Source organism: Drosophila nasuta, chromosome 3, assembly GCF_023558535.2.
Source record: "Drosophila nasuta strain 15112-1781.00 chromosome 3, ASM2355853v1, whole genome shotgun sequence".
Lineage (NCBI taxonomy): Eukaryota > Metazoa > Arthropoda > Insecta > Diptera > Drosophilidae > Drosophila > Drosophila nasuta.
Genome location: NC_083457.1, coordinates 3526144 through 3553686, shown reverse-complemented (window position 1 = coordinate 3553686; position 27543 = coordinate 3526144). Strand labels below are relative to the sequence as shown.

At 38.3% G+C, this 27543-nt stretch overlaps 8 protein-coding genes across 9 annotated transcripts; 3 read left to right on the top strand and 5 right to left on the bottom strand.

Moving 5' to 3' along the window:
* Positions 1–281: 281 nt before the first annotated feature.
* Positions 282–914, bottom strand: LOC132792090 (peptidoglycan-recognition protein SC1a/b-like). The gene has a single exon (XM_060801319.1). It carries the CDS (start codon positions 880–882, stop codon positions 319–321), a length of 564 nt encoding a protein of 187 aa, XP_060657302.1. The 5' UTR covers positions 883–914; the 3' UTR covers positions 282–318.
* A 399-nt stretch (positions 915–1313) lies between these two features.
* Positions 1314–5228, top strand: LOC132792089 (mitochondrial sodium/calcium exchanger protein-like). Of its 2 annotated transcripts, XM_060801317.1 has the most exons (8): positions 1314–1421; positions 1480–1700; positions 1750–2075; positions 2124–2198; positions 3843–4337; positions 4391–4530; positions 4590–4824; positions 4876–5228. In XM_060801317.1, the coding sequence occupies exons 1-8, from the start codon at positions 1383–1385 to the stop codon at positions 5157–5159; spliced, it is 1815 nt and encodes a 604-aa protein (XP_060657300.1). In that variant the 5' UTR covers positions 1314–1382; the 3' UTR covers positions 5160–5228. The 2 variants fall into 2 exon arrangements, with proteins under 2 accessions (XP_060657300.1, XP_060657301.1); XM_060801318.1 differs by lacking the exon at positions 1314–1421 and having other exon boundaries at positions 1596–1700; positions 1761–2075.
* Positions 5229–9259: 4031 nt separating this feature from the next.
* Positions 9260–10457, top strand: LOC132792987 (CTD nuclear envelope phosphatase 1). The gene has a single exon (XM_060802542.1). It carries the CDS (start codon positions 9444–9446, stop codon positions 10377–10379), a length of 936 nt encoding a protein of 311 aa, XP_060658525.1. The 5' UTR covers positions 9260–9443; the 3' UTR covers positions 10380–10457.
* A 1994-nt stretch (positions 10458–12451) lies between these two features.
* LOC132791256 (phenoloxidase-activating factor 2) lies at positions 12452–15072 on the bottom strand. Its single transcript, XM_060800100.1, has 3 exons — positions 14969–15072; positions 14369–14841; positions 12452–13398 (listed from the first exon to the last, which is right to left on the bottom strand). Coding segments are annotated over exons 1-3 (1347 nt in total). The 5' UTR covers positions 14970–15072; the 3' UTR covers positions 12452–12525.
* Positions 15073–15271: 199 nt separating this feature from the next.
* On the top strand, positions 15272–17591 carry LOC132791255 (phenoloxidase-activating factor 2). Its single transcript, XM_060800099.1, has 3 exons — positions 15272–15399; positions 16048–16560; positions 16617–17591. Exons 2-3 carry the CDS (start codon positions 16048–16050, stop codon positions 17493–17495), a joined length of 1392 nt encoding a protein of 463 aa, XP_060656082.1. The 5' UTR covers positions 15272–15399; the 3' UTR covers positions 17496–17591.
* A 2739-nt stretch (positions 17592–20330) lies between these two features.
* LOC132793222 (putative gustatory receptor 58b) lies at positions 20331–21531 on the bottom strand. The gene is made up of 2 exons (XM_060802960.1): positions 20578–21531; positions 20331–20519 (listed from the first exon to the last, which is right to left on the bottom strand). The coding sequence occupies exons 1-2, from the start codon at positions 21529–21531 to the stop codon at positions 20331–20333; spliced, it is 1143 nt and encodes a 380-aa protein (XP_060658943.1).
* Positions 21532–23070: 1539 nt separating this feature from the next.
* On the bottom strand, positions 23071–24017 carry LOC132793220 (putative gustatory receptor 58b). Its single transcript, XM_060802957.1, has 2 exons — positions 23304–24017; positions 23071–23244 (listed from the first exon to the last, which is right to left on the bottom strand). The coding sequence occupies exons 1-2, from the start codon at positions 24015–24017 to the stop codon at positions 23071–23073; spliced, it is 888 nt and encodes a 295-aa protein (XP_060658940.1).
* A 1997-nt stretch (positions 24018–26014) lies between these two features.
* LOC132793212 (putative gustatory receptor 58b) lies at positions 26015–27225 on the bottom strand. Its single transcript, XM_060802946.1, has 2 exons — positions 26272–27225; positions 26015–26203 (listed from the first exon to the last, which is right to left on the bottom strand). The coding sequence occupies exons 1-2, from the start codon at positions 27223–27225 to the stop codon at positions 26015–26017; spliced, it is 1143 nt and encodes a 380-aa protein (XP_060658929.1).
* Positions 27226–27543: the final 318 nt, after the last annotated feature.

The window sequence follows — 27543 nt, the reverse complement described above, 5'->3', positions numbered from 1 at the left end:
CACTACTCAATAAGAGATTCACCCTGTTGTTGTTCAAGGCCACTTCCACGATTGTTTATCTCCCATCCGAAAGCTTCGGCTAAAGTGTTTAGAGGTACGCGGTTCATCGAACTAGAGATAACGATAGATAACAGAATACTCACTTTGGGCGACTCTATCAAATTTTGTATTGTATTCTTCCCATTCTATTGAAATTCAATTACTTTGTTCTATCAGAAAAAAACAAAATAAACACTGATTAATCATTTAATATGCTAATCAATAAATTTGAAATTAAGTAAGGCATTTTCTCAAGTATTTATTTAGATTGCAACGAAATTAAGCCCTCCAGTGGGACCAGCCACGGATCTCGTTCCAGATGTGGGTGCCAGGACATTCGGTGGCGCTGACCTGACGATGGCCATAGAGGACATAGCCGGAGCTGAGTTGGCCACGGTTGACGGCATCCTGGAGCAGGTTCTGTGCGGCGGAGATCATGTTGGGCTCCAAAGTGTCCCAGTTGAAGTTGCCCAGGTAGGAGATGCCAATACTGATGGAGTTCCATTCGGCAGCATGGGCGCCCATCGAGTTCCAGCCACGACCCTCGTAGACAGCGCCATCACCTCCAATGAGGAAGTTGTAGCCAATATCGGGCCAGCCCAGGCTGTCCATGTGGTAGCTCTGGATGTTGCGCAGCTGCTGTGCGCAGGCAGCACGTGTCTCGCAGTAGTTGCCAGCGGTGTGGTGAATGATGGCATAGTTGAGGTAGTTGCCCAGGGCAACTCGGTAGTTGGGAGCACGACCGCCCCACTCGGCCTTCGAGACGATGGCGACGCTTTGGGCAGCATACTGGCTGCAGACCAGAACGGTCAGAAGGAGAGCAACTGTTGCTGAGGACACCATGGTTAAGCTGTTTGGATTGATTTGATTTCTCTTGCTGAAACGGCGCTTTTATATACCAAACTTATTAGGTGGGTAAGGTTATCAAACTCTTCAGAATGGCCATGTCATGGAATTTCTGGAAGCTGCTCTTGATTATTTACAATAATGCTGATTTATGACAATGGCTCTTTCATTGGGGGAAGCACACTAGACTTTGCCATAAGTCGAGTCGAAGCCATGATTTATAAGGGCTAGCGTCGTCTCGTTGGCTAGCCACTCATTCAAGTCTAGATACGAATACTCGTAATCGTAATCGTCCATTTGCTGATTAGAAAATTAGCGTGTCTCTTGTATAAATTATACAGTTATCTGCCATTTCGGTTTACAGCTATTCTGCTGACTTGGACTTCCTCGAACATTCCACAGGTGATGCCAAAATGAGATTCCTGAATGAAAGTGTGCTATGCTCGGAAACTCCATTGAACATTGAAAACAGTAAATACACTTTACTTGCACACAAAATGAATGAGACAATTTCACTGAAGGAGTCTTACAAGTCGGTAAGTTGTTCTTTCATTCGAAGAGCTTATTATAGATATGTTAATGTTCCGTTTAAAGATGAACTGCTTCAGTGTGATGGAGGTGGACTTCCAGCATCGTTGTGATTTATCTATGGCGGTCAGGAATTGCAAATACATCATGAACTTTTTCAATTACTTTGAGATCTTGTATTGCAATTTTGATATACGGAGCATAGTCAAAGAGAGACTGATGATGGGCTTCTTCATCATAATAATGATCTTGCTGATGATTATGATAGTTCACTTGGTGGATAAATAGTGAGTGGAACAATTCTCTCTTGATTCTTAATACAGCTAAGTATCTTAGCATTTCGCCAGTGCTTAAGATACTTTCCATAAAGTTGCATTTGAGCGAATACTTGGCTGGCGTCACTTTGTTGAGTCTGGGTAATTCCTTGTCGGACTTAATTGTCAATTTGATGCCTATACGTGGACATGCGCCCATCTTCACCATAACTATAAGCAACGCCTTGGCCGTGATCCTTCTGAGTGGTGGAATGATCTGTTTTCTGCGTCCCTTTCACATCAATGGCTATTGTGCCATAAGGGATCTGCTTTTTTTACTCCTCGGAGCTGAGATGCTCATCTACATTGTGTTCAGCGAAACAGTCACAACTAAAGGCGAGTCAATCAGTAAGTTCTTTTAAAATATGAAGTGCAATTGTTGTTACTGTTATTTAGTTCTCTCTTTGTTGTATGTAATATTCGTGCTTGTCATGTTCCTGGACCACAAATTGTTGCAACGAACCATACAAGGTAATTGATTTAAATTTATAATTAACTTGAAATAGTTATTCCCGTATCCATATAGAAGGGTATTATAACTTTGTGCCGACAGAAAAAGCATTTAACTGGCAGAAGGAGGCATTTTTTTTTCCGTATGAACATCTAGACTTCAGAGGCTGTAGGAAATATAGAGATACACTTTGTTTTGACAACACTTTTTATACCCGCTACCCATAGGGTAGAAGGGTATTATAACTTTGTGCCGGCAGGAAATGTATGTAACAGGTAGAAGGAGGCATCTCCGACCCTATAAAGTATATATATTCTTGATCAGCGTCAACAGCCGAGACGATATAGCCATGTCCGTCTGTCCGTATGAAACACTGGATCTCAGAGACTATAAGAGATAGAGCCACGCCCACTTCCGCCCCCGCAAATCAAAAAAATCGAATAACAAGCCTAATAACAAGCGAATTTTGATATATACAATAATTACTGTAGTAGTTATGATTCCTGAAAATTTGGTTGCGATCACATAAAAATTGTGGAAGTTATTAAAGAAATACTTTTGTATGGGCAAATACGCCTACTTACTAGGGGTGCCGACAATCTGGCACATTGTACCGTCTATGGTATATTTTGAATGGTGTACTATATCGATATACCAAACGTACCATTTGGTATATTTTTAGTATTTTTTAGTATTTTCGGTATATTTTGAAAATGACACCACAATATTTTGCCTTTATTAAAAATGGGTAGCGGGTATCTCACAGTCGAGCACACTCAACTTTCTTACTTGTTTTTTATATGTTTACAATTTTTAAAGAGTTTTAGAACCCGATTTAAAATTAGTTGGAATATTCTTTCCTTTAAGAATAGTGTATATTTAACTCTTATATCTTTAAAAACTTATTAATTATTCATTTTTTAAGTTGTGATGTGGTTTTCATTATACATAGAGAAAAAAAAATCGAGATTTGAAATATCGAGAATATTTTATTCTATATTGAAAAATAGATTGCAAATATTGATTTACGATTTTGCCTTATTGGTTTAATTTTAAGATTTTACCATTCTTGAAACAAGATTATAATCTTGAATTTCAAGATTGGCTCTTGGTTTGACATATTTTGACATACAAACAATCTTGTTATTGCTGGACGCAGAGCAAGAATGTCTTAGATTTTCGTTACTCTTCTTTCCGTCCACGCAAATTAAAAAAACGAATAGCAAGCAAATTTTTAAAGCAAAGTTGCAAATAAAATAAAACCTTAGATTTATAAGATTCCCGAAAATTTGGTCGTGCATAATTATAATATAATATTACAATGTCAAAATACGGGTGCAGCTGCTTGGTCTTAATTGCTTTGGTTGATAATCTCGTATAACTTTTGGTATCTTTTAGTATTTTTTCGGTACATTATTATGTATGTAACAGGCAGAAGGAGGCATGCCGCGACTCTATAGAGTATGTTTATATATTCCATGTTGTATATTTAGAATGTAGTATAAAATAAATATTGACTTAGTATACGTAGTACATTATAGTATTTCGGCAGTATATTAATTTGGTATTATTTGAGAATATGGTTTTATTCAAAATGGGTAGCGGGTATCCTAAAGTTTACCACATACGAGCTTCCCAACTTTTTTTTAATTCTTAGTCTTAAGGTCTATATAAGCAGGTAGAAAAGCTTGAGCAGTTGCCATATGCGCCCCATACTGAGGAGGCAATCAGGCGTAAGCTAATTAAGTTGAGAAAATTAGAAGAAGAGTGTAAGCTGGTAGAAGACAATTATAGGAGCACTGAATGGACTTGGCGTCGTTCTGGGCAAGTAGCGCTCAATCGAAAGTTTCTCGCAAAGATCTCAGATGAAGAGCAATTTGATGAGAAGATCTCCCGCAATGCTCTCTACAATCCCGAAAATCCCAAGAATATGTTTTTGATTGAGGAGTTCCTAAGGGAGCTGATCCCCATTCCACTGGAGTGGAAATTCAGTGGCTGGTGTCGTCGCATCTATTTAATTATTCTCGCACCCATGGCGTTGTTCTGTGCGATTTTTATTCCCTGCTTAGATTATCGGCAGGTTAAGCATGGCTGGAGCAAGCTGCTCAATTGCACGCAGATCATCACAAATCCCGTACTGTGTGTGGCGTTGATTGAAAGTGAGTTATAAAGTTTAAATTACTTAACTTATCAAATAGATGAATTTAATTAGCTATGATTGAGAATGAGTACACCAAAAGGGTTCCAACTATTCCCTTTACCTATGCCAAATGGACGTTGTGCTTCACCATTCCCCTGGCTATTGCCGTGTTCTTCATGTCTCGAACAGACAAACCGCCGCCGTTTCACCTGGTAAGACAGACAATAATATATTATACATCCCAATTTTCACTCTTTGCTCTGCCTGACAGATGTTTATCGTACTGTCGTTGACTGCTTCTCTGCTTTTGCTCATCATTTGCTCCACCGAATTAGAGGTGCTCTTCTGCATTATTGGCTTGGTGTTTCACAGGACCGAGGATTTTGTGGCCGCCTGCATTCGATCATTTGCCGGAGCAATTGGCGATGTCATCTTGAACATCGATCTTGCCATGGAGGGCTATGAAAAGATGGCCTTTGCTGCCAGCTTAGCTGCACCGCTCTTCAGTGAGTTTTGCATCAATAAATTTATCTGCTAAATAGCTATTTAATTTGCAGGCATTACGATGAGCATGGGCGTTCCTTGTTTCTTCAATGTTGATGCACAGGAAGAGTATTCTCATACTTGGATCTACGGTGAATATGGTGCAAATGCATATGTGTTCTTTGTCTTGGCAATCATATCCACTTTGTGGTGGACTTCGATACTTAATTTTGATGCTAGACGCTCCATGGGTGTTTATTCATTCATATTATTCATGTTGTTTTTCTTATACACCACGCTAGCTGAGTGGAATCTGGTCCATCAACTAAGCGGTGATCCCGATTTCTTGCCTATATAGAGAGGACATTTGAAACCAGTAATACTAATTTTGTAAAGCCAAATGTATTGAGTTAATAAATTTATTCTTTATTTTCCAACAATTCATTTTATTCGTAAATCTTAAAGTGATGAATATATTTTAAGGCGTTGAAAATAATAGATGTGTTATTCTAGTTCATGTTGACGTACATTTTAAGTTATTTAATTTATTAAGTAGGTTCACATTTGTTTAGGTTACCATAAAAATGGTATTTTAATATATTATTTTAAAAACTCATATATTGAGAAGCCTGAAAATATGCAACGTTTTTTAGATATTGACTTGTACACCAGCAAATGGTGTGTTAACTATATTATATATAATAAATGTATATACATATAATATAATAATAATAATAATAGATGTAATACTATACTATACTATGTAATCCTCATACTTTGTAATGACGTTTGGTTTTATTTTCATTCACTATCCCTGTGTAGTTAAGGTACTTATTAAGTTGTACAGGTTCTTCACTTAATAAATAAAGAGTTTAGTGCACCATGAATTACACATTACTAGATGAAAAAGTGTTCAATCTCTGCACAAGGTATTAAGATCAAACCAACAAAACAACAAACTTGGCCACTTGATAGAGGAGAGTTCAACAAACTCATATTACGCATTTGAATGAACAGAAATGAATGGAAACTTCTGCGCAATGTTTTCCACTGTATGATATTATACCATTTTATTTTCCTTTTAACTTAACAATATCTTTTTGCCACGTTTGCAAATGCCGAGACTAATTATATTAATGAAGTATCATAAGTAAAACGGCAGCTCTGCACAGACCTCAAGTGCAATGTGCAAGCGAAGAAGAGAAGATCCTTGATGTACCACTCTGACAAACACGCCGGACACTAGACTCATCCAGCTGCATTGCAAAGCAGCGAAGCTTCAGAGCCACAACGGGAGTCCGCCTCCATTTGCGATGCAAAAAACGTTAAGTATAATGGGGCAAAAGCTTAAAGTGACAGCGAAAGCTTGTCGTTAATTAGGGTTAAAGTGGTTCGGGATTTGCTACAGCTTTATGCTCTGACTGATTGCGAGCCAAGTGCTTGTAATTGGGTCAAAGACGATGCACGATAATCAATATCAAACAATGAAATATTACTGTACAATCAAAGGGTAGAAAATCGAAATCTAAGTCGAAAAAATGTACAAAAATTTATTTATTTACTCAAGAGAAAATAATCAAGCAAGTTTGAGTATATAAAGGCCGAAATTCGGCACAATTAATATATATAAAAAAATCAACAAATGTTCTAAAAATCATAATGAATTTCTACATACATATGTACATGCATATACATATACTATGTAGCATTGATACTTCTTCTAATTTCTCTTCTCAATCATATTTAATTAACAACATCTGGACAAAACCGTGACTTGAGTATATGATTGATTAAATCTGAAACACTTTTTTCCTATTTTAATATAATATGCAAAATTCTTCTCAGCACTTGAGCATGTTCTTTTTACAAATTCAAAAATAAGTCGAATGTTACCATTAGCTAAGGCGAATTCTGTCTGCGATTTGAATGCGCTGATGCTAAAATCGACGAATGCAAATTGTGTTGAGCTTGGCATTTAACCATCTACAAATGCGAAGCCAACTGAAACATAATCATTACATTTAAGTGCAATTGCATAAACATAAACAAGTGTGGCACAGCTCCCACAAATTGGATGGAGAACAATGGAAAAAATTGGGGAATTGCAGAAATGGAGAAATGGAAGCCAAATGCAAGCATCAACTTCAAAGTGAATGCCCGCAGAATTCCGGCTGCAGTAAAAGCACTCAAGTCCCATAGACTTCCGGTTCTTCGTCCTTTGGTCTGTCCAACTGTCTGTCTGTCTCTTCCTCTCTTTGCACTTAATGTGACATGTTTTTGCAACAGTTTTGGTTTTTCTACTGTCTCCTCCGAGTCTCGATTTCAATCTGCATTTGCATTCGCATCTCCAACTGCAGCTGCAGCTCAGCATCCTATTGCCAAGCATAATAAAAAGGCAAGCGGAATGCCTTCCATGAGTTTTGATGCATTTTACTTGTTACCAAATTGTTTTCTATTTTCCTTCATTTTCCGCATTTTTCTTCTCATTTCAAATTGTTGAAATCTGCGCTCTATGTGTGAATGGTTCTAAATATTTAATAAGAATTAAGAGTTACACCACTGACCACTGAATTAACCGCCTACAACTGCTGATCAGAAGTATTACGCTGTCAAATTTAATCATTAAATCAGAATTAAATGTTTACCTGTTGTTTGTGTTGTATTTTACTATCGTTTATTAATCAATTATCAATTAATTTATGGTGTTCTCTATATTAACATTGTGGCTCGTGTTGCCTTATCAAAAGGGGGGTTTTTGCTTGAGAGTGAATAAATTTTAATGTAAGTAGTCAAATATATTGCAAAGGTCTAACGGCTGATATTAGAATTTTTATTATTAATATAAATAATAACACATATGTAAAATTCAATTTTTAAGAAACTTTTTTTATAGGATGTAAACATAAGAATGGTCTTAAATATATATTTTAAATATTTTAAGTTGAAGCTGAAATAGTAAGACTAATATTTCACTCTTATATTTATTTGTTTAATTGGCGCACCTTTTGTAGTCTAAGCCAGCTTTCTGATACACATTTCCCTTATTTTATATAGACCAAATTGTGCTGGCAATAGTTGCGTAACAAAGTTGTTAGTATTTCATGTTGCAGTTTGTCAGGCAGTAACAAAATATTTGCGCCAAGTCTATGCGGATAATAAGAACTGTGGCAATTTATCAGACTGAAAATATGTACTGGCAAGTAGCAAGATATTCAACAATGGGTTTGGATTGTGAAGGGATTGTTCGCTTTGCTGGCTGGCCAATAAATAGGCGCTTAGTATTATAACTCAATTAGCAGATAGCGCTTTGCGTATACGCCACGTTGGCCACCGGAAGCAAGTGCCACTAGTTGCCACAAGGCAGCACAAAACCAAAAGCAACAGCTACAGCTTCATTTACAACTACATATACATAAATTATGCAGGCCTTAATTAATGTGAGCGCAGCGCGGGGATTGTTGTTGCATTGCCACTTTCTCCTCCTCTGGACTTCTTCGATTTGCATATCATTTGCCAGGTTGAGCTGCTTCCCTCCAGCCACACCTTCTTTCCCCTTTCTGTGAGCCATTGTGTCTGTTTTTGTGTGTCTGATTCAGTTGGCTAATGAATCTGCAGCCTGCTCCTGGTGCATTGGGACCACTGAGTACTGAGCACTGTCTGTGGCTTGGCTGCAATTAGCGCAGACTCCACTTGACTTCAGTTGACTTGGCTTAATCTGCACAGGTTCTGCCACCTCTCATTACTACCAACAAATCGTGAATGGTGTGTTGTGGAATGATTTCATTAAGTTCACTGCTCTCCCGTTTACGTTTCCCAAGCCATATCGGACAGTTGAAAATCTTCCTCAAAGAAATGTCAATGAAATGTAGGCTTATCAGGCCAAGAAATTCGAAAATAAAGAGAACGTTTGCATGCAATATATGACTCTTCTTATACAGAATATTTGAACAATGTCTTTCTTATTAATTTATATATTAAATTTCATATTTAATAATTTATTCATAAACATGTTAACATAAATTTATTTGATTTTTTTTTATTTATTTCAAATCTGTAAATGGAACCATAACAACGATGAAATAAGATGGAAAAGGGGGCTCTAGAAAAATGGCAAATAAAAGAGCGAGCTTAAGTTTCCGGTTGTTGTTTTCATTGATTTTGTTTCTATTCTAGAAGTTAGTACTTAAGTAAAAAGTATTTTTAACAAAATTTCATCTTTTTCAGTGGGACAAAGAATACAGAAATCAAATGCTGCAGTCGAGTCTTAGTTGATTTGGTTGGCATATTTTGGACTCTTTGGTATATTTTGAATGTAATTGTATAACCAAACATATAATTTGGTATATTCCAGTATTTTTCTCAGTACTACACTGTTATGCTTTTATTGCGAAGGGGTAGCTGGTACCCACACATTCGAACACTCCACCGTAGCTTTCTAACTTGTTTAATATTTAAACCGTTTTGAAAACACAGTCACACAATAGTAGAAAGCATTCAAATGTAATTTTCGAAAAACTTAAAATAGCACACTGAAAAATTGGCTGTTGGATACAAAATTCTATAAGCAAATTCAAGCGTAATGTAACATTGAAATCAATTAAGTCCAATTGGATTTGAGTTACCTTTTGTTGATCTGCAAAAAATGGTCATGCAGATGTCGGAACCGACGACTGCAACACCGCTGCCATCAATTGATCTGCCCAGTGTCTCTAAGGTGCCAGCAATCGACTTGCAAATACCCAGTAGACAGATTAGTACCACTTGCATCATTGTGTCCAGCTCCAGTTCGCACTCCAGTTCCAGCTCCATAGAGAGCTGGAGAAATACTTACTCCGAGAGATGGGCCAACTGTGTGGCCATCGCATTGCGGCGAATTGATAGACTGGCCGAGTATTTAAGACAGTTTATCGCTTTTGTGGCGGCGAAGTTGCGACTCTTTTTCCACTCGGACATCTTCACTTATAGAGAAGCAGCCCTCTCCAAAGAGTCGGAACGGCAATTACAGCTTGTGGAGAGGAAGACCCTAATCCTTGATTTGGATGAAACCCTTGTGCACTCATGCTATGTTGATCCCGACACACAGACTGTTGTTGGCTGTCAATTTGTGCCCTCAACAGCTCAGCCCGACTATGTGATGGATATTCAAATCGTTGCCGATCTGCAACCAGTTACGTTTCAGGTGTACAAGCGTCCCCATGTTGATCACTTTCTGGACTTTGTGGCCAAATGGTATGACCTGGTTATTTACACCGCCAGCATGGAAGCATATGCATCCCTTGTGGTCGATAAATTGGACGCTGGTCGTGGTATTCTGCGGCGTCGCTTCTATCGACAGCATTGCGTCTCATCCACCAATTTAATTAGCAAGAATCTCAATGTTGTCAGTCGGGACTTATCGAAAGTCATGATTATCGATAACTCGCCGGGCGCCTATCGCGATTTCCCACAGAATGCCATACCAATTAAGACTTATATTTACGATCCTGACGATGAGGAGCTGCTCAATCTCTTGCCCTTTCTGGACGCACTTCGCTTCACGAAAGATGTTCGCAGTATTCTTGGACGCCGTGAACCTTAAACCACACCTAGCTAAAATATCCTGCCAATACTTTCATGTCTGCAATAAATCTATTCACTTATATACAAGTTAGGAGACTTACTGATAGTCATTTTAATGTGGTATCAGTACCACTTACATAATTACAACGTTAAAACAGAATGTGAATATGAAAATTCCTGTTATACTTTTTATTCTGGCAGGCTATACAACATGCATACATACTATCATTTTCCATTTGGGCTTTTCCCCTGATGTTAGGCTGGTCACACTGAATTCTCAATCCGTATGCTGAATGTAAACATTATGTTAACAGAAACTGCTCCTGTTAATTAAAAGCCAGCGATTGTCTTGTTGGTGAACTGAAGAGAGAGGCATTTAGTTAAAATTAGTCGAATTTTACTTCGTTTGCTATTTCTCTATTCACTTTAGTGTAGAATTTTCAATTTTATTTCATTTATATTCACCATATTGGATTGGTTATTGCTTATATTCTGTATTGAGTTTTGCATGAATTTCCGGTGTCTCACTTCATTCATTTTGTGATATGGGCCATTGAACTGATACCTTTTGAGAATTGCAAGATGATGTTCCAGATTTCACTGTCGCTTACAAATTAATTAAAGCGTATAATAAGCAAATGGCTAAACGATGACTGTCTTTCACTAAAATTAGTAAAATTTTATTTAGTTTGCTATTTCCCCTTTCACTTAGATTGTAAATATATAATTTTCAGTATTATTTAATTTATCATATATTCATCAATATAGTTGAAGTTGTTATTGCTTAAATTCTGTATTGAGAAAAACCATGCTAAAGGTTTTCCGGTGTCTCACTCCATTTATTTTGTGACATGGGCATGACAAATGCAAGATGAATGTTCCAGATTTCACTGTCGGCGTGCAAACGGAATAAAGCGTATGAAAGGCAAATGGCTAATCGATGACTGTGTTTCACATCGCCCCACAATCCACAGCTTCGATATCAATGAATCGTCGTGAATGTCGAGCATTTAAGCTCAATTGACTGCGCCTCGGCGCATCTCGATGGATGCAATGAAAATTTATGGCGTCACAGGTGAAAGTTCTGCCACTTCCTTGACCTGTCTCAATCTGAGGCATTATTTTTTGTAAACTGTATGAATGCTTTTTTGGATGAAGCCAAATGACTTATTTACTTACGACTGTAGCTTTTTATGCCTTGTAATTTTCTGGATTTAAGTTGGGAAAGAAGTGACACTACTAATTGGAGCCAGGGGGCCATAAAAACCAGTCGAAACAATCAACTCGACTCACTCACAAGACAAATACTCAGCTGTTGACTCGTATTGTGTACTGTGCATTCATTTGCAATGCAAAAAGTTAATTAGTCCTTCGAATTTTCAGTGTTTCTTTTGATGGACGACATCTTTTGGATGGACAACGTGAATTTAGTCAAACTTTGGAGCTTTGGAACTTTGGAGTATCCAATTTGAATCAATTTTGAAGCATTCTTTTGTCCCTTTAGATTCTTTGTGATTTTTGTAAGAGTTGCAGAACAATTTTGGCAGCTGTGTGATCACAGTAGATGAAGCACAAAGGCCGATATGAGTACATACTCGAACTGCTAGTTGTCGACTTGCTCAGTTGAGTGATTGCTCATACGCACCGTTAGCTGCAACTCAATTGTCGCAATTGAATAACCATTGCTAGGCATCCAGTCATGCAGGCAGACGTATAGTTTGTTAGCTGGCATATTTCATGGCTCCACAAATCAAAATCGTAAACCAAACGACAATAAATCAGACTTGGCCAAAACATAAATTTTCCAAAAATACGAATATCAGAAAATAGTCGCATATTTGGCCAAAATAAAATGTCAGCATAGGATATAAAATCAAATCTAAATATTCGAAGCGAAAATTAAAAATTCAATTTAAACATTTGCCATTTTTGGCTTCGGGTTGTGGTATGTTGTTTAAAATTCTATTTATATGGCATTGTGTTGTCCACTAAGGGGCTTTGTTAAGTATACGGATAGTGATCCAGTCCGTTGCATTGGTCAGCATAGTTATGGGATTAATCATTCACAGTGCTCCTAATACTTCAACTCAGTGATGCTTGAACTTTTCTGTATTTTATATAAACGTTTCAAAATGCGAATACATTGGGAATATTGAATATTAAATCTAGACTTCGTCCAGATTGAGGCCAGCCCTTGTAATCTGCTCATCGATCCAGTTGCGGAGATATGCCACATTCGTGTAGGCAGCTGGAATGTCCTTTTCGGCACACTCAATGCCCCAGGAGACGATGCCAGCGAGCTGGAAGCGATTCGGTTGCCCAGCCATGCTGCAGAACAAAGGCGATCCGCCATCTCCTTCGCAAGTGTCTTTGCCCTGCACACCACCGGCACAGACGAAACTTGGGTGTAACTTGAAGCGTCTGCCGAGAATTGTGATGCGCAGCAGTCGCTGGCAGTGCTCATGCTCGACGATGGGCAGATCAATGCTTTTCAGAAGGCGGTCCATTGGATTCGTGTTATTGCGCGAATTCCCCCAGCCAATGGCAAAGCATTGCGCCTCCCGCATCGCCTCCTGCACGATGACATTCTCGACTGGCGGCAAACAGAGTGGCTGAATGTGCGGCGCCAGCCGAAAAGGTTGCTCAAGCACCATCAGTGCCATGTCATTGTGAAAGTTCAGTTTGTTGAACAGCTCGTGGCGCCACAAATGTCGCAGGCGTCGCGTCTGATAAGCATGCGGTTCCCGCTGACTGCTCAAGTCGTATTCCCCCGCCCGGACCAACAACGAGTCCGAGCTGTGGTTGGCCACATTGTGGGCACTGGTCAGCACCAGCTGGGGATGTATCAAGGTGCCGCCACAGACGTACTTTGCCTGCATGTCAGTCACTGCGACCATCCAGGGGTACTCGGCGTAGTGTGCTTCATGGTTGCTGTAGCCCTCCAAGGCGTAGTAGAGTCCTTTCGGATTGCTATAGCCGCAGCCCTTGTACTGGAACTGCTGCAGATGGCGCAGCATGGGATTCTCGCTTTCGTCTATCTAGAATGGAAAAAGGCAAATTATATAGAATGTTAGATGGAATATTGATGTATCACAGGAAAAACAATGTAAGTAGTGATGAAGGTTATTAATGTACAAGTGGGAAAGATAATTCAAATACATTATTCCAACTTCCTGTTTTCATGACTATTTAAATTGTAATATAGTACTCTCTACGTTCTACCACTCCTCTATTAGTTTCATGTTTTACTTATTCTAAAGTGTTTCCATGCCACATAAAGATATCAAAATATCAGCATCTTTTATCATTATAAATGCATTAATAAAGATAAATAAATATTGCAATAAGAATAATACTATGCGCTCAAAAACTAATTATAAGCTTTAAGCTTTCATCAATATTTATTTAATTTTAGCAGAAAAGTAAAAATCGTGAAATAATGACTTTTGTTTTGTACCCAAATTATGAATTTACTGGAAAGCTACATTAGTCTAAAAATATTATACAGGTATTCTAAAGTACGAATGAAGAATGTTTTCAATATATATTTCCTAATCATTATGACATAATTCGATTTTTGTGATCAAAAGTAAAGATTATTGATCGACTTAAAGATTATAACTTGAATTATAATATTAATTGTTGTTTATAAAAATATAAAAAGCAATACGCTTAAATAAGTTAAGCTAAGGCTTAAGAAAGTTACAAAAATATATGACTTTCTGATATGAAATGCTTTATCATTTTATGTAACTATAGTAGAGATAGATGGAATACCGCATGGGAATTTTCAACATAAATAATGTGATTATATGTTATGGGAATTGCAATAAAGCTCATACATGCCAAGCGACTAATAAGAAACTAATCTATAAATAAGTGCTAAGCGCAAGTGGAATGCTGGGAAATAACCCATTTGATTGGGATAGCGCACCTATGCATTGGCATTTCAATTGAGTATACAATTTAAATACAATGCCAAGAATTCTTGAATTAAGATGATCTCACCTGATCGCCGGGAGGGCAACAACTCTCGAATATGGAACAGCCAAAATTGCTGGTGTCATCGATGCGTGCTTTAATTATATAGCGACCATCTTCGTTGACCAGACCAGATCTGCAGAGATGTCTTGGCACACACAGTTTGTTTGTATCGCAGGTGTCGTAATCGAGCTTAAAGTCAAGATTCAAAGGCGGAGGCGATGCTGTTGTAGCTGCTTTCTGCTCGTTGAGAAGCTTCTGAGCTAAGGTGGCTTCATAGCTCTCCAGCTGTTCCTTGTCGCAGCAGACGAGTCCGAAGCCACAACTGTTATCCAATGTGCGGGGTCCCAGCAAACCGCGGCCAGAATCGTCTGTCTCATTGCAACGTTGTTCGGTGATACAAAGCTCAGTCGATGTGCATTCGCGAAGAGCAAAGCTGCTCAAGGGGAAAATCAGCAGCAAAATTAGCTTGAATTGATTCAACATTGCTTTATTGTGCACTGAGAGAGAGAAAGGTAGAGATTAGTCACAATTGCAAGCTATGCACTTTACTATACGTAATATACGAATCATGCATATTTAATAGCATATAAATCAAAATTTGAGTATCTTATCAATGCCACTCACTTTGTATTAACTAATTAGCACCGCGATTCGAAAATTGTGTTGAGCTTTGCTCAAAGTAAGTTTGCAAATACGACTGAGTTTCCCGATTCGAAACTCTTTGTTTATATTTGATCAGATTAGAGGCGCAATAGCCAAAGCCTACCTATCGATCAACTAACTCTCCGAATGGGAATTTAATGTTGAGAGAGAAATAACTCGCATTTTGCTTTATTGATTAACTCACTCTCCCATGCGCTCTCAGAATAGTTGTAGTCCCAAGCCGGTTCTAACTATAAGACGCATCACATCAATATAAAGCAACTCAGTTGATGTTGTGCGCGAATCGTCGTTGAAGTAAATCGATCTAGAGAGCTCGTAACGCGGCTAACAAGCTTATGGAAGCGAGTGTTTAATATATATACTAAAAAAATACATAATACCTGGCTAAAAACGTGAGCAATCTAATGCAAAATGCATTTTTTATATGAAACGTGTTATTTAAATGATTAGCAAAATAATTTCCCCATTTTTGTTGTGAAAATAGACAGCTTATAAAAAGTGTGTGTTTGTGAAAAGTAATATGGAAAGACTGTATAGAGAGAAACTGCAGTTGAACTGGGCGCTATCACTAAAAGCAAATGTTTGAAAAAACAAGTTCACGTTGGGGAAATTTTTTTAGAATCGGTATCTATAGAAAATTACTTTTTATTAATGAGAAGATGCACATTAACTGGAGAATATTATAAATATAAAAATATAAAAATTATGAAAAATTGTACGCCTTCTTAAGAAGTTAAAAATTCAAAGTTCTTGATGAAATATGTCGAATTCGAAGAATTTTATTTGTGGAATTTCCAATGAAGAAATTATGCTAGAACTAAATATTAGATAGTAGAAAAATATAAATCAAAATTGTTTCAAAGTGATTCTTGGTAGAGATATTTCAAGAAGGGAAGTTTAAACTGAAATAATATTAGTTTATTTACAAGTATTTGTTTGAAGGTAATATATGTATGTAGATGCAATTGATAACCTTTTGCAGCTGAGGGAGGCTCGAGGCAATCATATGTGATCAGTTCTTATCAGTACTTCCATTTCAGATGATAAGACTGCTTCTGTTCGCATTCATTGCGGTAGCCCATCAACGACTGTCCAATGGTCAGCAGATGAATGCAGCTCTTGATGGAATGTGCGGCGCTGAGGAATTGTGCGTCTCGGACAAGTTGTGCACCGAGTCAGATGACTCGGGACGCGATGCAATTGGACCGCGTCTTGGAAACAATTGTGGTCATGGATATGTGTGCTGTGATCGCGAGCAGCTGGAGAGCTGGAACGCCACCCTGGCCATGGAGGCAAGCGGGTCGCAGAGGAGCTTATCTGCAACTCAGACTGTAACCACCATGAAGACGCCAACTATAACGACTCCGGCGACATCGGTGACGACGGAGGAGCCTAGCGGTTATGAGAGCTGTGGTTTTAATATGGAGTGTGTGCCGAGAAAGATTTGCAGGGAAAATTTGATTATCGATGACGGACGCTTCATCCTAAATCCTCGCATAGGCGACACTCCTTGCGTTGGTGCTCTGCATCGCTGTTGTGCCATAGATATGAAGGTAACTCAATTTGAACTCACAGTAAACAAGGATAACATCTAGTTAGCTACTTGCAGATCTCTGCCAATGAGAGTTCGTATGTGGACAAGTTGGCCAGCTTCAAGTATCAGGGTTGTGGCTGGAGCAATCCCAATGGTCTGATACCTGACCAGGACAACTACGAGTATGCCAAGGATGTCGCGCTCTTCGCTGAGTTCCCCTGGATGGTGGCAGTGTTCAGTGGACGTAATCAATTCCTCTGTGGCGGCACTCTCATTCACCCGCAGCTGGTGCTGACCAGTGCTCACAATATACAGAATCACACGATTAACACGCTAGTTGTCCGACTCGGCGAATGGGATCTGAACAGTCTCGATGAGCCGCATGAGCATCAGGCGCGTCGCATTAAGCAGATCATTCGCCACGAGGACTTCGATCCGCGTGCGTTCTTCAATGACATTGCTCTGCTGGTGCTGAGTGAACCGGTGCCAATTCAACCGCATATTCAACCACTTTGTTTGCCACCCACTGAGACGCCCGCCTTGCTGAGAGAGCTGCAGGATACCCAATGCTTTGCCACTGGCTGGGGTCGCCGCTTGCCTGGCAGCAGCCGGAACGAACATCTGCTAAAGCGCATCGATCTGCCCTTCGTGAGTCGAGCCGAGTGTCAGGCGATGTTGAGAATCACAGTGCTGGGCAGACGCTTTCGTCTGCGGCCCAGTTTTCTGTGTGCAGGTGGCATGGAGGGGAAGGACACTTGCAAGGGTGATGGAGGATCGCCGCTCTTTTGCACGATGCCTAATGAAACGAATCGGTATCGTCTTGTGGGCATTGTGTCCTGGGGCATCGACTGTGCCAAGCAAGATGTGCCTGCAGTCTACGCCAATGTTCCCTTCCTTCGCAACTGGATCGACAACAAGATTAAGACGTTGGGACTTCAGCTCGAAGGACCTTAGAGCTGCTTGTCTTTTGACTAATACTAGAAAATGCATATTCTCAAATAAACAATGTTGTTGTAGCTCATTAATATTCACTTGATAAATTTTTATTAAAATGCAATCTTAATTAGAACTTTAAATAGTTATTATACGATAAATTCATACGATTTTCGCAATATATATTAGAAATTCCATTTGATTTGTTTAGTGAGACTCAACACTCACCGACTACCAGAATGGCATGATTTTTTAATACAATTATTTCAATATTTTTGTGAGTATATTAAACTTATATGTTCTAGATATAGTCGGTCGGGTCGGTATTCATAAAAAATGCAAAATATTTTAAACAAGTAAGAAAGCTACAGTCGAGTGTGCTCGACTGTGAGATACCCGCTACCCATTTTGAATAAAACAACATACTTAACTGATTTAGCTGACAATTTGGTATATTTTTACCTCTACGGTATAATTCGATTGCAGTACTACATCGATATACCAACTATGGCCTTCAGCATATTTTCAGAATTATTGCGCTATATTATTTGGAATATTTTAAGAAAAGAAACGCAATGTTTTGCTTTTATTCAAGATGGGTAGCAGCTATCTCATAGTTGAGCACACTCGAATGTAGTTTCCTTACTTGACTAATAATTGGCTTTTGCTATTTGCCCCAAAATGGGTAAGAACTGTTGCGTAATTTAGGAAATTCGCGTATTCGGGCTTTCGAGTATACGGGTTTTCTTTACTGTAGACTTAATTGATTTATCGGACCGAAGGAATCTTGAGGCCTGCAGCTTGTTCAAGTAGTTGAGTCTAAGCATATTGTGCGGCTTCTCTCCAAATTGCGCAGCTTTCCTCCTTGGTCATAAGTTGAAATTAAGTAGTTCTTGCAGCAACAGCCAAGAGAGACCGACGAAACAATGTAGCAACTGCAACTGAAAGTCTGTTTTGGACAGAGAAGCGTGCTACCAAAAATTGAAAAATTACACGCTGTGCAATAGCTGGGGAATTGATTTTGACCCATCGGTAGTGGAAAAAGGGAGTGGATAGTTGCTGCTGGCGACGACTTCGCGAAAAACCCATGTCTCAAGTAAATTGTTAAGGGAGTTTTATTTATTTGCGCGTTTCATGCAACATGCAGCGTGCAGCATGCAACTTGAGACTTGCCCAATATTGATTTTGCCGCCATAAGTATACGGCAGGCATCTGGCTCTATTTTTGACTGCGAGTATTTGCATGTAAGCCCATGGGCATGCATCCTTGTATCCTTGTGCATAATTGTATATTATGCAAAATTTACGCTTGATTAGTTTTCGTTTCTTGGTCTCGGTCGAAATCAAATATTTGCCAAATTGATTATGATTTAATTATAATAAAGCAGCTTGTCAAATGCAATGCATTGCAATGTAGCGCCATCTATGAGTGAATATCGATGTGTATGATTGTATGTGTGCTTGCAATTATAATGGCCCTGACCACATTTGTGTTGCATACTTTGAGGCATATTTCCTTGCCGACAAACGACAGATGTAGCTGCAATTGCAACTGAAACTGCAGCAACCAATGTGTGCACATGGCATCAAATTACAAATGATGCTGCGAAGGGAGCTGAAGTTAGGCGGGCGGGACTTACGGGGGGAGGCTCTTGATAGAATGTCCATGCTTTGTGGCCTGCCAACGGAAATAGAAACAGCTGCAAATGGCATTTAGAAGTGCAAGCATATGAGTCAATGTGTGTGTGTGCTTACTATGCGTGATAGTGCGGCGGTGGGTGTGTGTGTGCGTATGTGTAAAAAATAAAACAAGCCACTAATGTTCACAGAGCCATTTGTGTTAAGCACACATGAACAATTGACACTGGCTAATTGCAGTGGAAAATCCGCTAAATAGCAACCATAAAGGACATTTGTATACACTGCAACTAATTGGGGTATGTAGACAATTCATCTTTTAATCAATAGAGCTGAAAGTTCTCTCCAAGTATGTAGTATTGATCATTTATTCCAACTAAATACATAACTAAATAAAATACTTAAGCTTTAATATACTTGTAAAATCAACTTGAACAACAGCAACCTGATTAAATAATCAATGTACAACATTCGACTGGCTTCTGAATAGTAAATGAATGGCTTGTGAAATGGTATTCAAATTATGTTAGAACTTTCAACTTACAGTTTCTGTTAAAGCTGTTCTTTAAAAGCTTTTTCAAATGCTTATTTAAAAGTTTCCAAGCTGTCTTTGGACGGGTTTTCAGGGAGCCTAAATGCCCGAATGATTATAAATTTATGTGTTTCAGAAAAAAATATATACATACATATATTTACAAATACAATTTTTAAATTAAATTTTTATTAAGAGCATGGGTTTCATACCGCAAATAAGTAAATTTTCAATATGTGTATGGGTAATTCCATGACGGAATTTGACCCGTGCGAGACTCTTTACATTGAAAATAACATAAACTGAAACAATTTTAAAAATAAGAAAAGGTTATTTTTATAGCTCTAGATAAGTACTTTAACTAGAGCTAAGAATGGTTTTTTTTTTATTTTCTTTCTGTTTTGTTTTCTTTTCTGATAATTGCAAAAATTAACAAATTCGTACGCATAACCAAAAAATTAACGAATTTATATATTTTATCGTAAAACGGAACAAGTTCCTAAAATCAATCTTAACTCTAAATATAGTGCTTATCTAAAGCTTTAAGAATAACATTATTTTTAAAATTTTTTCAGTTTATGTTATTTTCACTGCAGTGCACTGTAAAGAGTCTCGCACGGGACAAATTCCGTCATGAAATTACCCATATATATTTTAAAGTTAAGTATACGTAAAATTATCATAAGTTCACGTTTTATGATTGATGTGTTGTAAAGTCAGCTCTTGCTTACGCCTTAAATCGAATTGCATGAGAATGATAACTTTATTTAAAACAGATGATATATAGCTCAGCACGGCAGCTCTGTCCATATCTACACAGCCGCAAATTCGAAAGACGAGCTTATTGTTTCGAATACGATTCATAAGCAGTTCCAACTGAATAAGGCGAAAAACTATTGAATGTTTATAATAAAATAAACATATTTAGACTTACCTCAAGCTGTGATTCTGGACTTAGTCGGCGATCGTCGGTAAACTGTCGCAACAGTTGTCCGACATCATTGCAAGAGCTAGTCGTGTGCTCGATTAGGTTCAGGACCAAGGCAGAATTCCAAATATTGGTCACAATGAGAGCAATTCCAAATATGTCGCCAGACGTGTCTGACTTGATTGTATTGTTGGAATACTGAACTGCGTGATAGAGTACGTTCACATTGACGGCAAACATGGTTGCAAAGACGGTGGCCATGTTCATGTCATAGATGCTAAATGCATTCCGAGCCAGCTTCAGCCACTTGGTGTGAATGTTGGCAATGCGACGCAAATCTTCCAGACTGCGGGATCCTACTCGTTGACGAATCGCCAGCAGAGCTAACTGAACGCTCTCAAACTGATGTGTGAGTAGCAGAAGCAGTGAACTAAAGCCCAGCCGAATCGCCATTAGCAACAGCATTTGAAATGTCTTCACAAGCACCTGCAGAATATCCTTTCCGCCAAGCAGTTTATATTGTGTGACGATGGAGCAGCAGAACATCGCATAATTCACATAGATTTCTCGCAGCAAAATATTCGCAAGCTGCAGTTGCATGTTGTCAAGAGCCTGATCGCTGGCAATTCTTCTGAGAGTGGGCCAATGCATTCGCCAGTACAACAGAAATTCCAGGTAAAGGCGAACCAACCGCTGTCGACGCAGCCAGACAAGACTATAGCAGCTGATGATGACAAGAACTCGGAGTCCGGCATTCACAATCATATTCCACTGTAGAATTATATTGTTCTTCATGTAGCCATCGAAGAAGTCTGGCGGAAACATATACCGAAACTGCAGAAACAGACACACCGTGATACAAAAACTGTATATCAAGTATACGTAGGACACCTTGCAGATTTTTAGTCTGGAGTTTTTGCTGGTTCGAAGTGTAGTCGGCATCAAACCATAAATAACCATGTGGTAATAACTTATATTCAGTAACAGGACTAGCTTGTTATGCAACATGTTAGCGTTCCAGCAGTTGGCTGATTAATGTGCTACAACTCCCCGATGGCATTAGGTCAACTGAGCGTTCGAGTGCCTTTACTGCTGTCAGGTCATTGGTTCAAATTTAATTAGATGAATGCGCACTATGGGTTGATGGCAATCTGATGGCTAAACGTCTCCCACTGCGCCTAGCCTAGCAACCAATGGAAAATTTGTAGACGATTGCAGCGTAATGTAATCAAATTAATTATTTATCTCTTCTAATTTCTTTATAAATAACAGCATAGTTATACCAGCTACCCATAGGGTGGAAGGGTATGACAACTTTATGCCTCCCGCACATGGATGGCGCGTATCTCACAGTCGAGTGCACTCGACAGAAAATGTATGTAACAGGCAGAAGGAGGCACCCCCGATACAATTAAGTATATATATTTTTGATCAGCATCAAGAGCCGAGATAATATATCCGTATGTCTGGTTGTACGTAGATCAACTTTGTTTCAAATTTTTTTTCCACGCCCACTTACTCAAAACAACAATCTTAATTTTTAAGCTATTTTTGGTACGTACAATAATAGCTACCGTATTTATGATGCCTAGATGCAATCAGAGAATAATTGTAGAAGTTATTTAGGAAATACTAAAAAATAGTTATTTAATGCAAATTACGCCTACAATAGAGTCTTAGCTGCTTTGACTGAAAATCTGGTATATTTTCACCTCAATGGAACATTTTGAATCTGGGACTTCATCGATATACTAAATCTGGACTTCGGTATTATTAGTATCTGTCCGTATGTCTGTCTGTCCGTCTGTCTGTTTGTCCGTCTGTCCGTCCGACCGTATGAACACCTAGATCTCAAAGCCTATAAGAGATGGAGCTATAATTTATTTATTTCGATAAGACTTGTTATGTTTGCACGCAGATCAAAATTGTTTCAAATTTTTTTTCACGCCTACTCCCGCCCCCGCAAATCATCAAACTTCGAATACCAAGCGTATTTTTAAAGCTAGAGCTGCGAATTTTGGTAAACGATAGTAATTGTGACGATAGTAATTGTGTAACGATAGTAATTGTGATTCCTGAATTTGGTTCCGATCAGATAAAAATTGTGGAAGTTATTTAAGAAAATTCTTTTGTATAGGCAAAAACGCCCGCTATGCTTTCGTTTGTTTGTATGCGTGTATGTATCTACATGCTCGCCTGTATTGGTATGTGTATGCATGTGTAGTTTTGCAACGAAGATGAACACGAAAACAATTGCTCGTGTCTTAGATGTTTAGAATTAAATAGGAACTGCTGGTAGTTTGCAAGCCCAACATGTTGTGCTGTGCGAGTTCGAGTTCTGATCGGGAATGTTTTTTACTATTTTTTAATATATTGTGGTATATTGTTTTGGTAAATTTTGAGAATATTACCGCAATATTTTGATTTTACTCAAAATAAGTAGCGGGTATCTCACAGTCGAGCACACTCAACTGTAGCTTTCTTAATTGTTTTATTATATCACGTTCTATTATTGATGTCTTGCTTACGTCCTAAATCGAACTGCATGAGAATGATAACTTTATTCAGCACAGATGAAATATAGCTCAAAAAGGCAGCTCTGTCCAAGACAACACAGCCGCAAATTCGAAAGACGAGTTTTTGGTTTCGTATGCGACTCATAAGCAGTTCCAACTGCAAAAAAGTGAAAAATAATTAAATCTTTATAATCAATTAAACATATTTAGACTAACCTCAATCTGTGACTCTGGACTTAGTCGGCGATCGTCGGTAAACTGTCGTAACAGTTGTCCGACATCATTGCATGAGTTAGTCGTATGCTCGATTAGATTCATAACCAAGGCAGAACTCCATAGATTGGTGACGATGAGTGCAAAACCAATAATGTTGCCAGACGTGTCTGACTTAATTGTGTTGTTGGTATACTGAACTCCGTGATAGAGTACGTTCACATTGACGGCAAACATGATAGCAAAGACGGTGGCCATGTTAAACTTATAGATTTCCCGCAGCAAAATATTCGCCAACTGTAGTTGCAATTTGCCTAGAGCCTGATCGCCGACAATCTGTCTTAGAATGCGCCAATGCATTCGCCAGTATAACAGAAACTCCAGGTAAAGGCGAACCAACCGCTGTCGACGCAGCCAGACAAGACTATAGCAGCTGCCGATGACAAGAACTCGGAGTCCGGCATTCACAATCATGTTCCACTGTAGAATTATATTGTTCTTCATGTACCCTTCGAAGAAGTCAGAAGGGAACACATACCGAAATTGCAGACACAGACATAACGTGATACAAAAACTGTAGATCAAGTATACGTAGGACACCTTGCAGATCCTTAGTCTGGAGTTTTTGCTGGCTCGCAGTGTAGTCGGCATTAATCCATAGATGAGCATATGGTAATAACTTATATTTAGTAAAAAGAATAACTTGTTGTGCAACATGTTGGCGTTCCGGCAGTTGGATAGTTAGTATGCTACAACATATTTTCTGCTGTCAGGTCCTTGAGTCAAATTTAATTTGATGAATGTGCGTTATGGCTTGATGCCAATCTGATGGCTAAACGTCTCCCACTGCGTCGAGCTTTGCAACCACTCGGAAGTTTTTCGTAGATTGCAGCGATATGTATTCAATTTGCTAATTAATTATCCTATTCCGCTATCCAGGAAAAGGTATCACATACATATTATAAATTATATATATTCTGACAGGTGTCAACATGTACAACAAGTTATTAAGAATCCAAATATTAATATACCAATAATAGAGCTTTTGCTATACTTCAGTATTTGCGCAGTATATTAATTCTGTATATTTTAGGAATAATACTGAACTGTTTTGCTTTTATTGAAAATAGGAAACGGGTATCGTACAGTCGAGCACAAATATAATACATAACAATCTCACTGACGAGACCTTTCGACTGTAGCTTTCGTACTTGTTTTTTATTGAATCAAGCGACTCACTTAGTAGTTATAAAACTAAAAGTGTCACGTAATTATTATCAATAAATATACTCAATTATACCACATGGGAAATGGAAAACATAAAAACTAACAGTTTAACAGTTTAAGGAACGGTTTGACTTTAGAGGCTTTATTATTTAAGAAATCAATTGGCAAGTTTCTATAAACATATACTTAGATATTATGTTCACAATTATAGTTATTATACCGCATTGTATTGCTTTTATAAGAAATGGTTTTCTAATCATTTCGTATTATATATATAGAAGGAGGCGTCTCCGACACTATAAAGTATATTCTTGATCAACGTCAACAGCCGAGACGATATAGCCATGTCCGTCTATTCTTCCCCTCCCGCAAATTGACAAAACTTGAATTACAACTATAATTTTAAAGAGGTAAATACAATAAATACTATAATCTTTGTGATTCCTGAAAATTTTGTTACGATCTGATAAAAATTGACGAAGTTATTATTAGTAGGAGTCTTAGTTGCTTTCACTGACAATCTGGTATATTTTGCACGCTATGGTATGAATGTAGTACTGTATCAATATACCCAAAATAGTAATTGCCATTTGGTATATTTATACCCGCTACCCATAGGGTAGAAGGGTATTATAACTTTCTGCCGGCAGGAAATGTATGTAACAGGTATAAGGAGGCATCTCCGACCCTATAAAGTTGTCCGTCTGTCCGTATGAACACCTAGATCTCAGAGACTATAAGAGATAGAGCTATAATTTTTTTTCGACAGCATTTGTTATGTTTGCACGCAGATCAAGTTTGTTTCAAATTTTTGCCACGCCCATTTCCGCCCCTGCAATTCCAAAAAATCGAAAAACAAGCGTAAATTTGGTTGCGATCAGATGAAAATTGTGGAAGCTATTAAAGAAATACTTTTGTATGGGCAAAAACGCTTACTTACTAGGCGTCTTAGTTGCTTTGGCTGACAATCTGGTATATTGTGCCGTCTATGGTATATTTTGAATGCGGTACTATATCGATACACAACATATACCATTTGGTATATTTTTTAGTATTTTCGCAGTATATTCGGTATATTTTGATATTAATACCGCAAAATATATTGCTTTTATTCAAAATGGGTAGCGGGTATCTCACAGTCGAGTACACTCCACTGTAACTTACTTGTTTTTTTTTTTTGGTTTTGAATAATATTTTGTGTTCAAAAATATACTTGTACATATATTATACAAAGACTGTGTGGTATTATTCTTAAAACATTCCAATTTATGAACAAATATACCAGATTGTCAGCAAAAGCAACTTTTAACCAATGTTTTAGGAATCGTATCGATTGCAGTTATGATTTTAACTGTAGCTTTAAAATTACGCTTCATTTTCGATTTTATTCTATTTACGCGGCCAAAAATGTCAAATAACAACCATTGATAGAAATCACATATAATTTAAATTTAAAAATATTTTTTAAGAATTAAGTATACGTAAAATTAGGTTTTATGATTGAGGTGTTGTAAAGTGAGCTCTTGCTTATGGTTTAAATCGAATTGCATGAGAATGATAACTTTATTCAGCACAGATGACATATAGCTCAAGAAGGCAGCTCTGTCCATGTCTACACAGCCGCAAATTCGAAAGACAAGCTTATTGTTTCGTATGCGATTCATAAGTAGTTCCAACTGCAAAGAGCGAACAAGTTTAAAATATATATACGAGTAATTAATTAAATCAATACAGTAAAACTTACCTCAATCTGTGAGTCTGGACTGAGCCGACGATCGTCTGTAAACTGCCTTAATATTTGCCCGGCGTTATTGCAAGAATTAGACGTGTGCTCTATTAGATTCATCACCAATGCGGTATTCCATAGATTGGTTACGATGAGAACATCACCAATAATAATGCCACCCAAATCTGACTTGTTTGTGTCTTGACCATACTGGACTGCGTGATAGAGTATATTGACATTGACGGCAAACATGATAACAAAGACGGTAGCCATGTTCAAATCATAGATGCCAAATGCATTTCGAGCCAGCTGCAGCCACTTGGTGTGAATGTTGGCAATTCGACGCAAATCTTCCAGACTGCGGGATCCTACTCGTTGGCGAATCGCGAGCAGAGCTAACTGCACGCTCTCAAACTGATGTGTGAGCAGCAGGAGCAGCGAACTGAAGCCCAGACGAATCGCTGTCAACATCAGCATTTGAAATGTCTTCACAAGCATCTGGAGAATATTCTTTCCGCCAAGTAGTTTACATTGTATGACGATGGAGCAACACAACATTGCATAGTTCACATAAATTTGTCGCAAGAAGATATTCGCCAGCTGGAGTTGCATGTTGTCAAGAGCCTGATCGCCGACAATCCGTCTGAGAATGCGCCAATGCATTCGCCAGTATAACAGAAATTCCAGGTAAAGTCGAACCAACCGCTGTCGACGCAGCCAGACAAGACTATAGCAGCTGCCGATGACAAGAACTCGGAGTCCGGCATTCACAATCATATTCCACTGTAGTATTATATTGTTCTTCATGTAGCCCTCGAAGAAGTCTGGCGGAAACATATACCGAAACTGCAGAAACAGACACACCGTGATACAAAAACTGTAGGTCAAGTATACGTAGGACACCTTGCAGATCCTTAGTCTGGAGCTTTTGCTGTTTCGCAGTGTAGTCGGCATTAATCCATAGATGAGCATGTGGTAATAACTTATATTCAGCAACTGGACTAGCTTATTATGCAACATGCTACTGCTCCGACAATTGGATAGTTAGTATGCTACAACTCCCCGATGGCACTAGGTCGACTGAGTGCTCAAGTGTCTTCCTGATGTATTGGTGTTGTTAGGTTATTGGGTCAAATTTAATTAGTTAAAAGAGTGTTATGGCTTGATGGCAATCGAATGACTAAACGTCTCCCACAGCGACAAATGAAAAGTTGTAATGCGACAAACGAACAAATTGCAGTAGTAGGTAATAATTTTTCTAATTAATTATTGCATTTTATTAATTTCTCT

Bases quoted from the DNA above. Each gene is read 5' to 3' on its own strand.
- LOC132792090 (XM_060801319.1), bottom strand. From the start codon at position 882: ATGGTGTCCTCAGCAACAGTTGCTCTCCTTCTGACCGTTCTGGTCTGC.
- LOC132792089 (XM_060801317.1), top strand. From the start codon at position 1,383: ATGAATGAGACAATTTCACTGAAGGAGTCTTACAAGTCG. The intron at 2,199-3,842 runs GTAATTGATTTA...CTTAGTCTTAAG, and splicing joins GTTGCAACGAACCATACAAG to GTCTATATAAGCAGGTAGAA. The intron at 4,531-4,589 runs GTAAGACAGACA...TCTGCCTGACAG, and splicing joins AACCGCCGCCGTTTCACCTG to ATGTTTATCGTACTGTCGTT.
- LOC132792987 (XM_060802542.1), top strand. From the start codon at position 9,444: ATGGTCATGCAGATGTCGGAACCGACGACTGCAACACCGCTGCCATCA.
- LOC132791256 (XM_060800100.1), bottom strand. The intron at 13,399-14,368 runs GTGAGATCATCT...TTTCCATTCTAG, and splicing joins GTTGCCCTCCCGGCGATCAG to ATAGACGAAAGCGAGAATCC.
- LOC132791255 (XM_060800099.1), top strand. From the start codon at position 16,048: ATGATAAGACTGCTTCTGTTCGCATTCATTGCGGTAGCCCATCAACGA. The intron at 16,561-16,616 runs GTAACTCAATTT...AGCTACTTGCAG, and splicing joins GTTGTGCCATAGATATGAAG to ATCTCTGCCAATGAGAGTTC.
- LOC132793222 (XM_060802960.1), bottom strand. From the start codon at position 21,531: ATGGTTATTTATGGTTTGATGCCGACTACACTTCGAACCAGCAAAAAC. The intron at 20,520-20,577 runs GTAAGTCTAAAT...CGCCTTATTCAG, and splicing joins GTCCAGAATCACAGCTTGAG to TTGGAACTGCTTATGAATCG.
- LOC132793220 (XM_060802957.1), bottom strand. From the start codon at position 24,017: ATGTTGCACAACAAGTTATTCTTTTTACTAAATATAAGTTATTACCAT. The intron at 23,245-23,303 runs GTTAGTCTAAAT...ACTTTTTTGCAG, and splicing joins GTCCAGAGTCACAGATTGAG to TTGGAACTGCTTATGAGTCG.
- LOC132793212 (XM_060802946.1), bottom strand. From the start codon at position 27,225: ATGCTCATCTATGGATTAATGCCGACTACACTGCGAAACAGCAAAAGC. The intron at 26,204-26,271 runs GTAAGTTTTACT...CGCTCTTTGCAG, and splicing joins GTCCAGACTCACAGATTGAG to TTGGAACTACTTATGAATCG.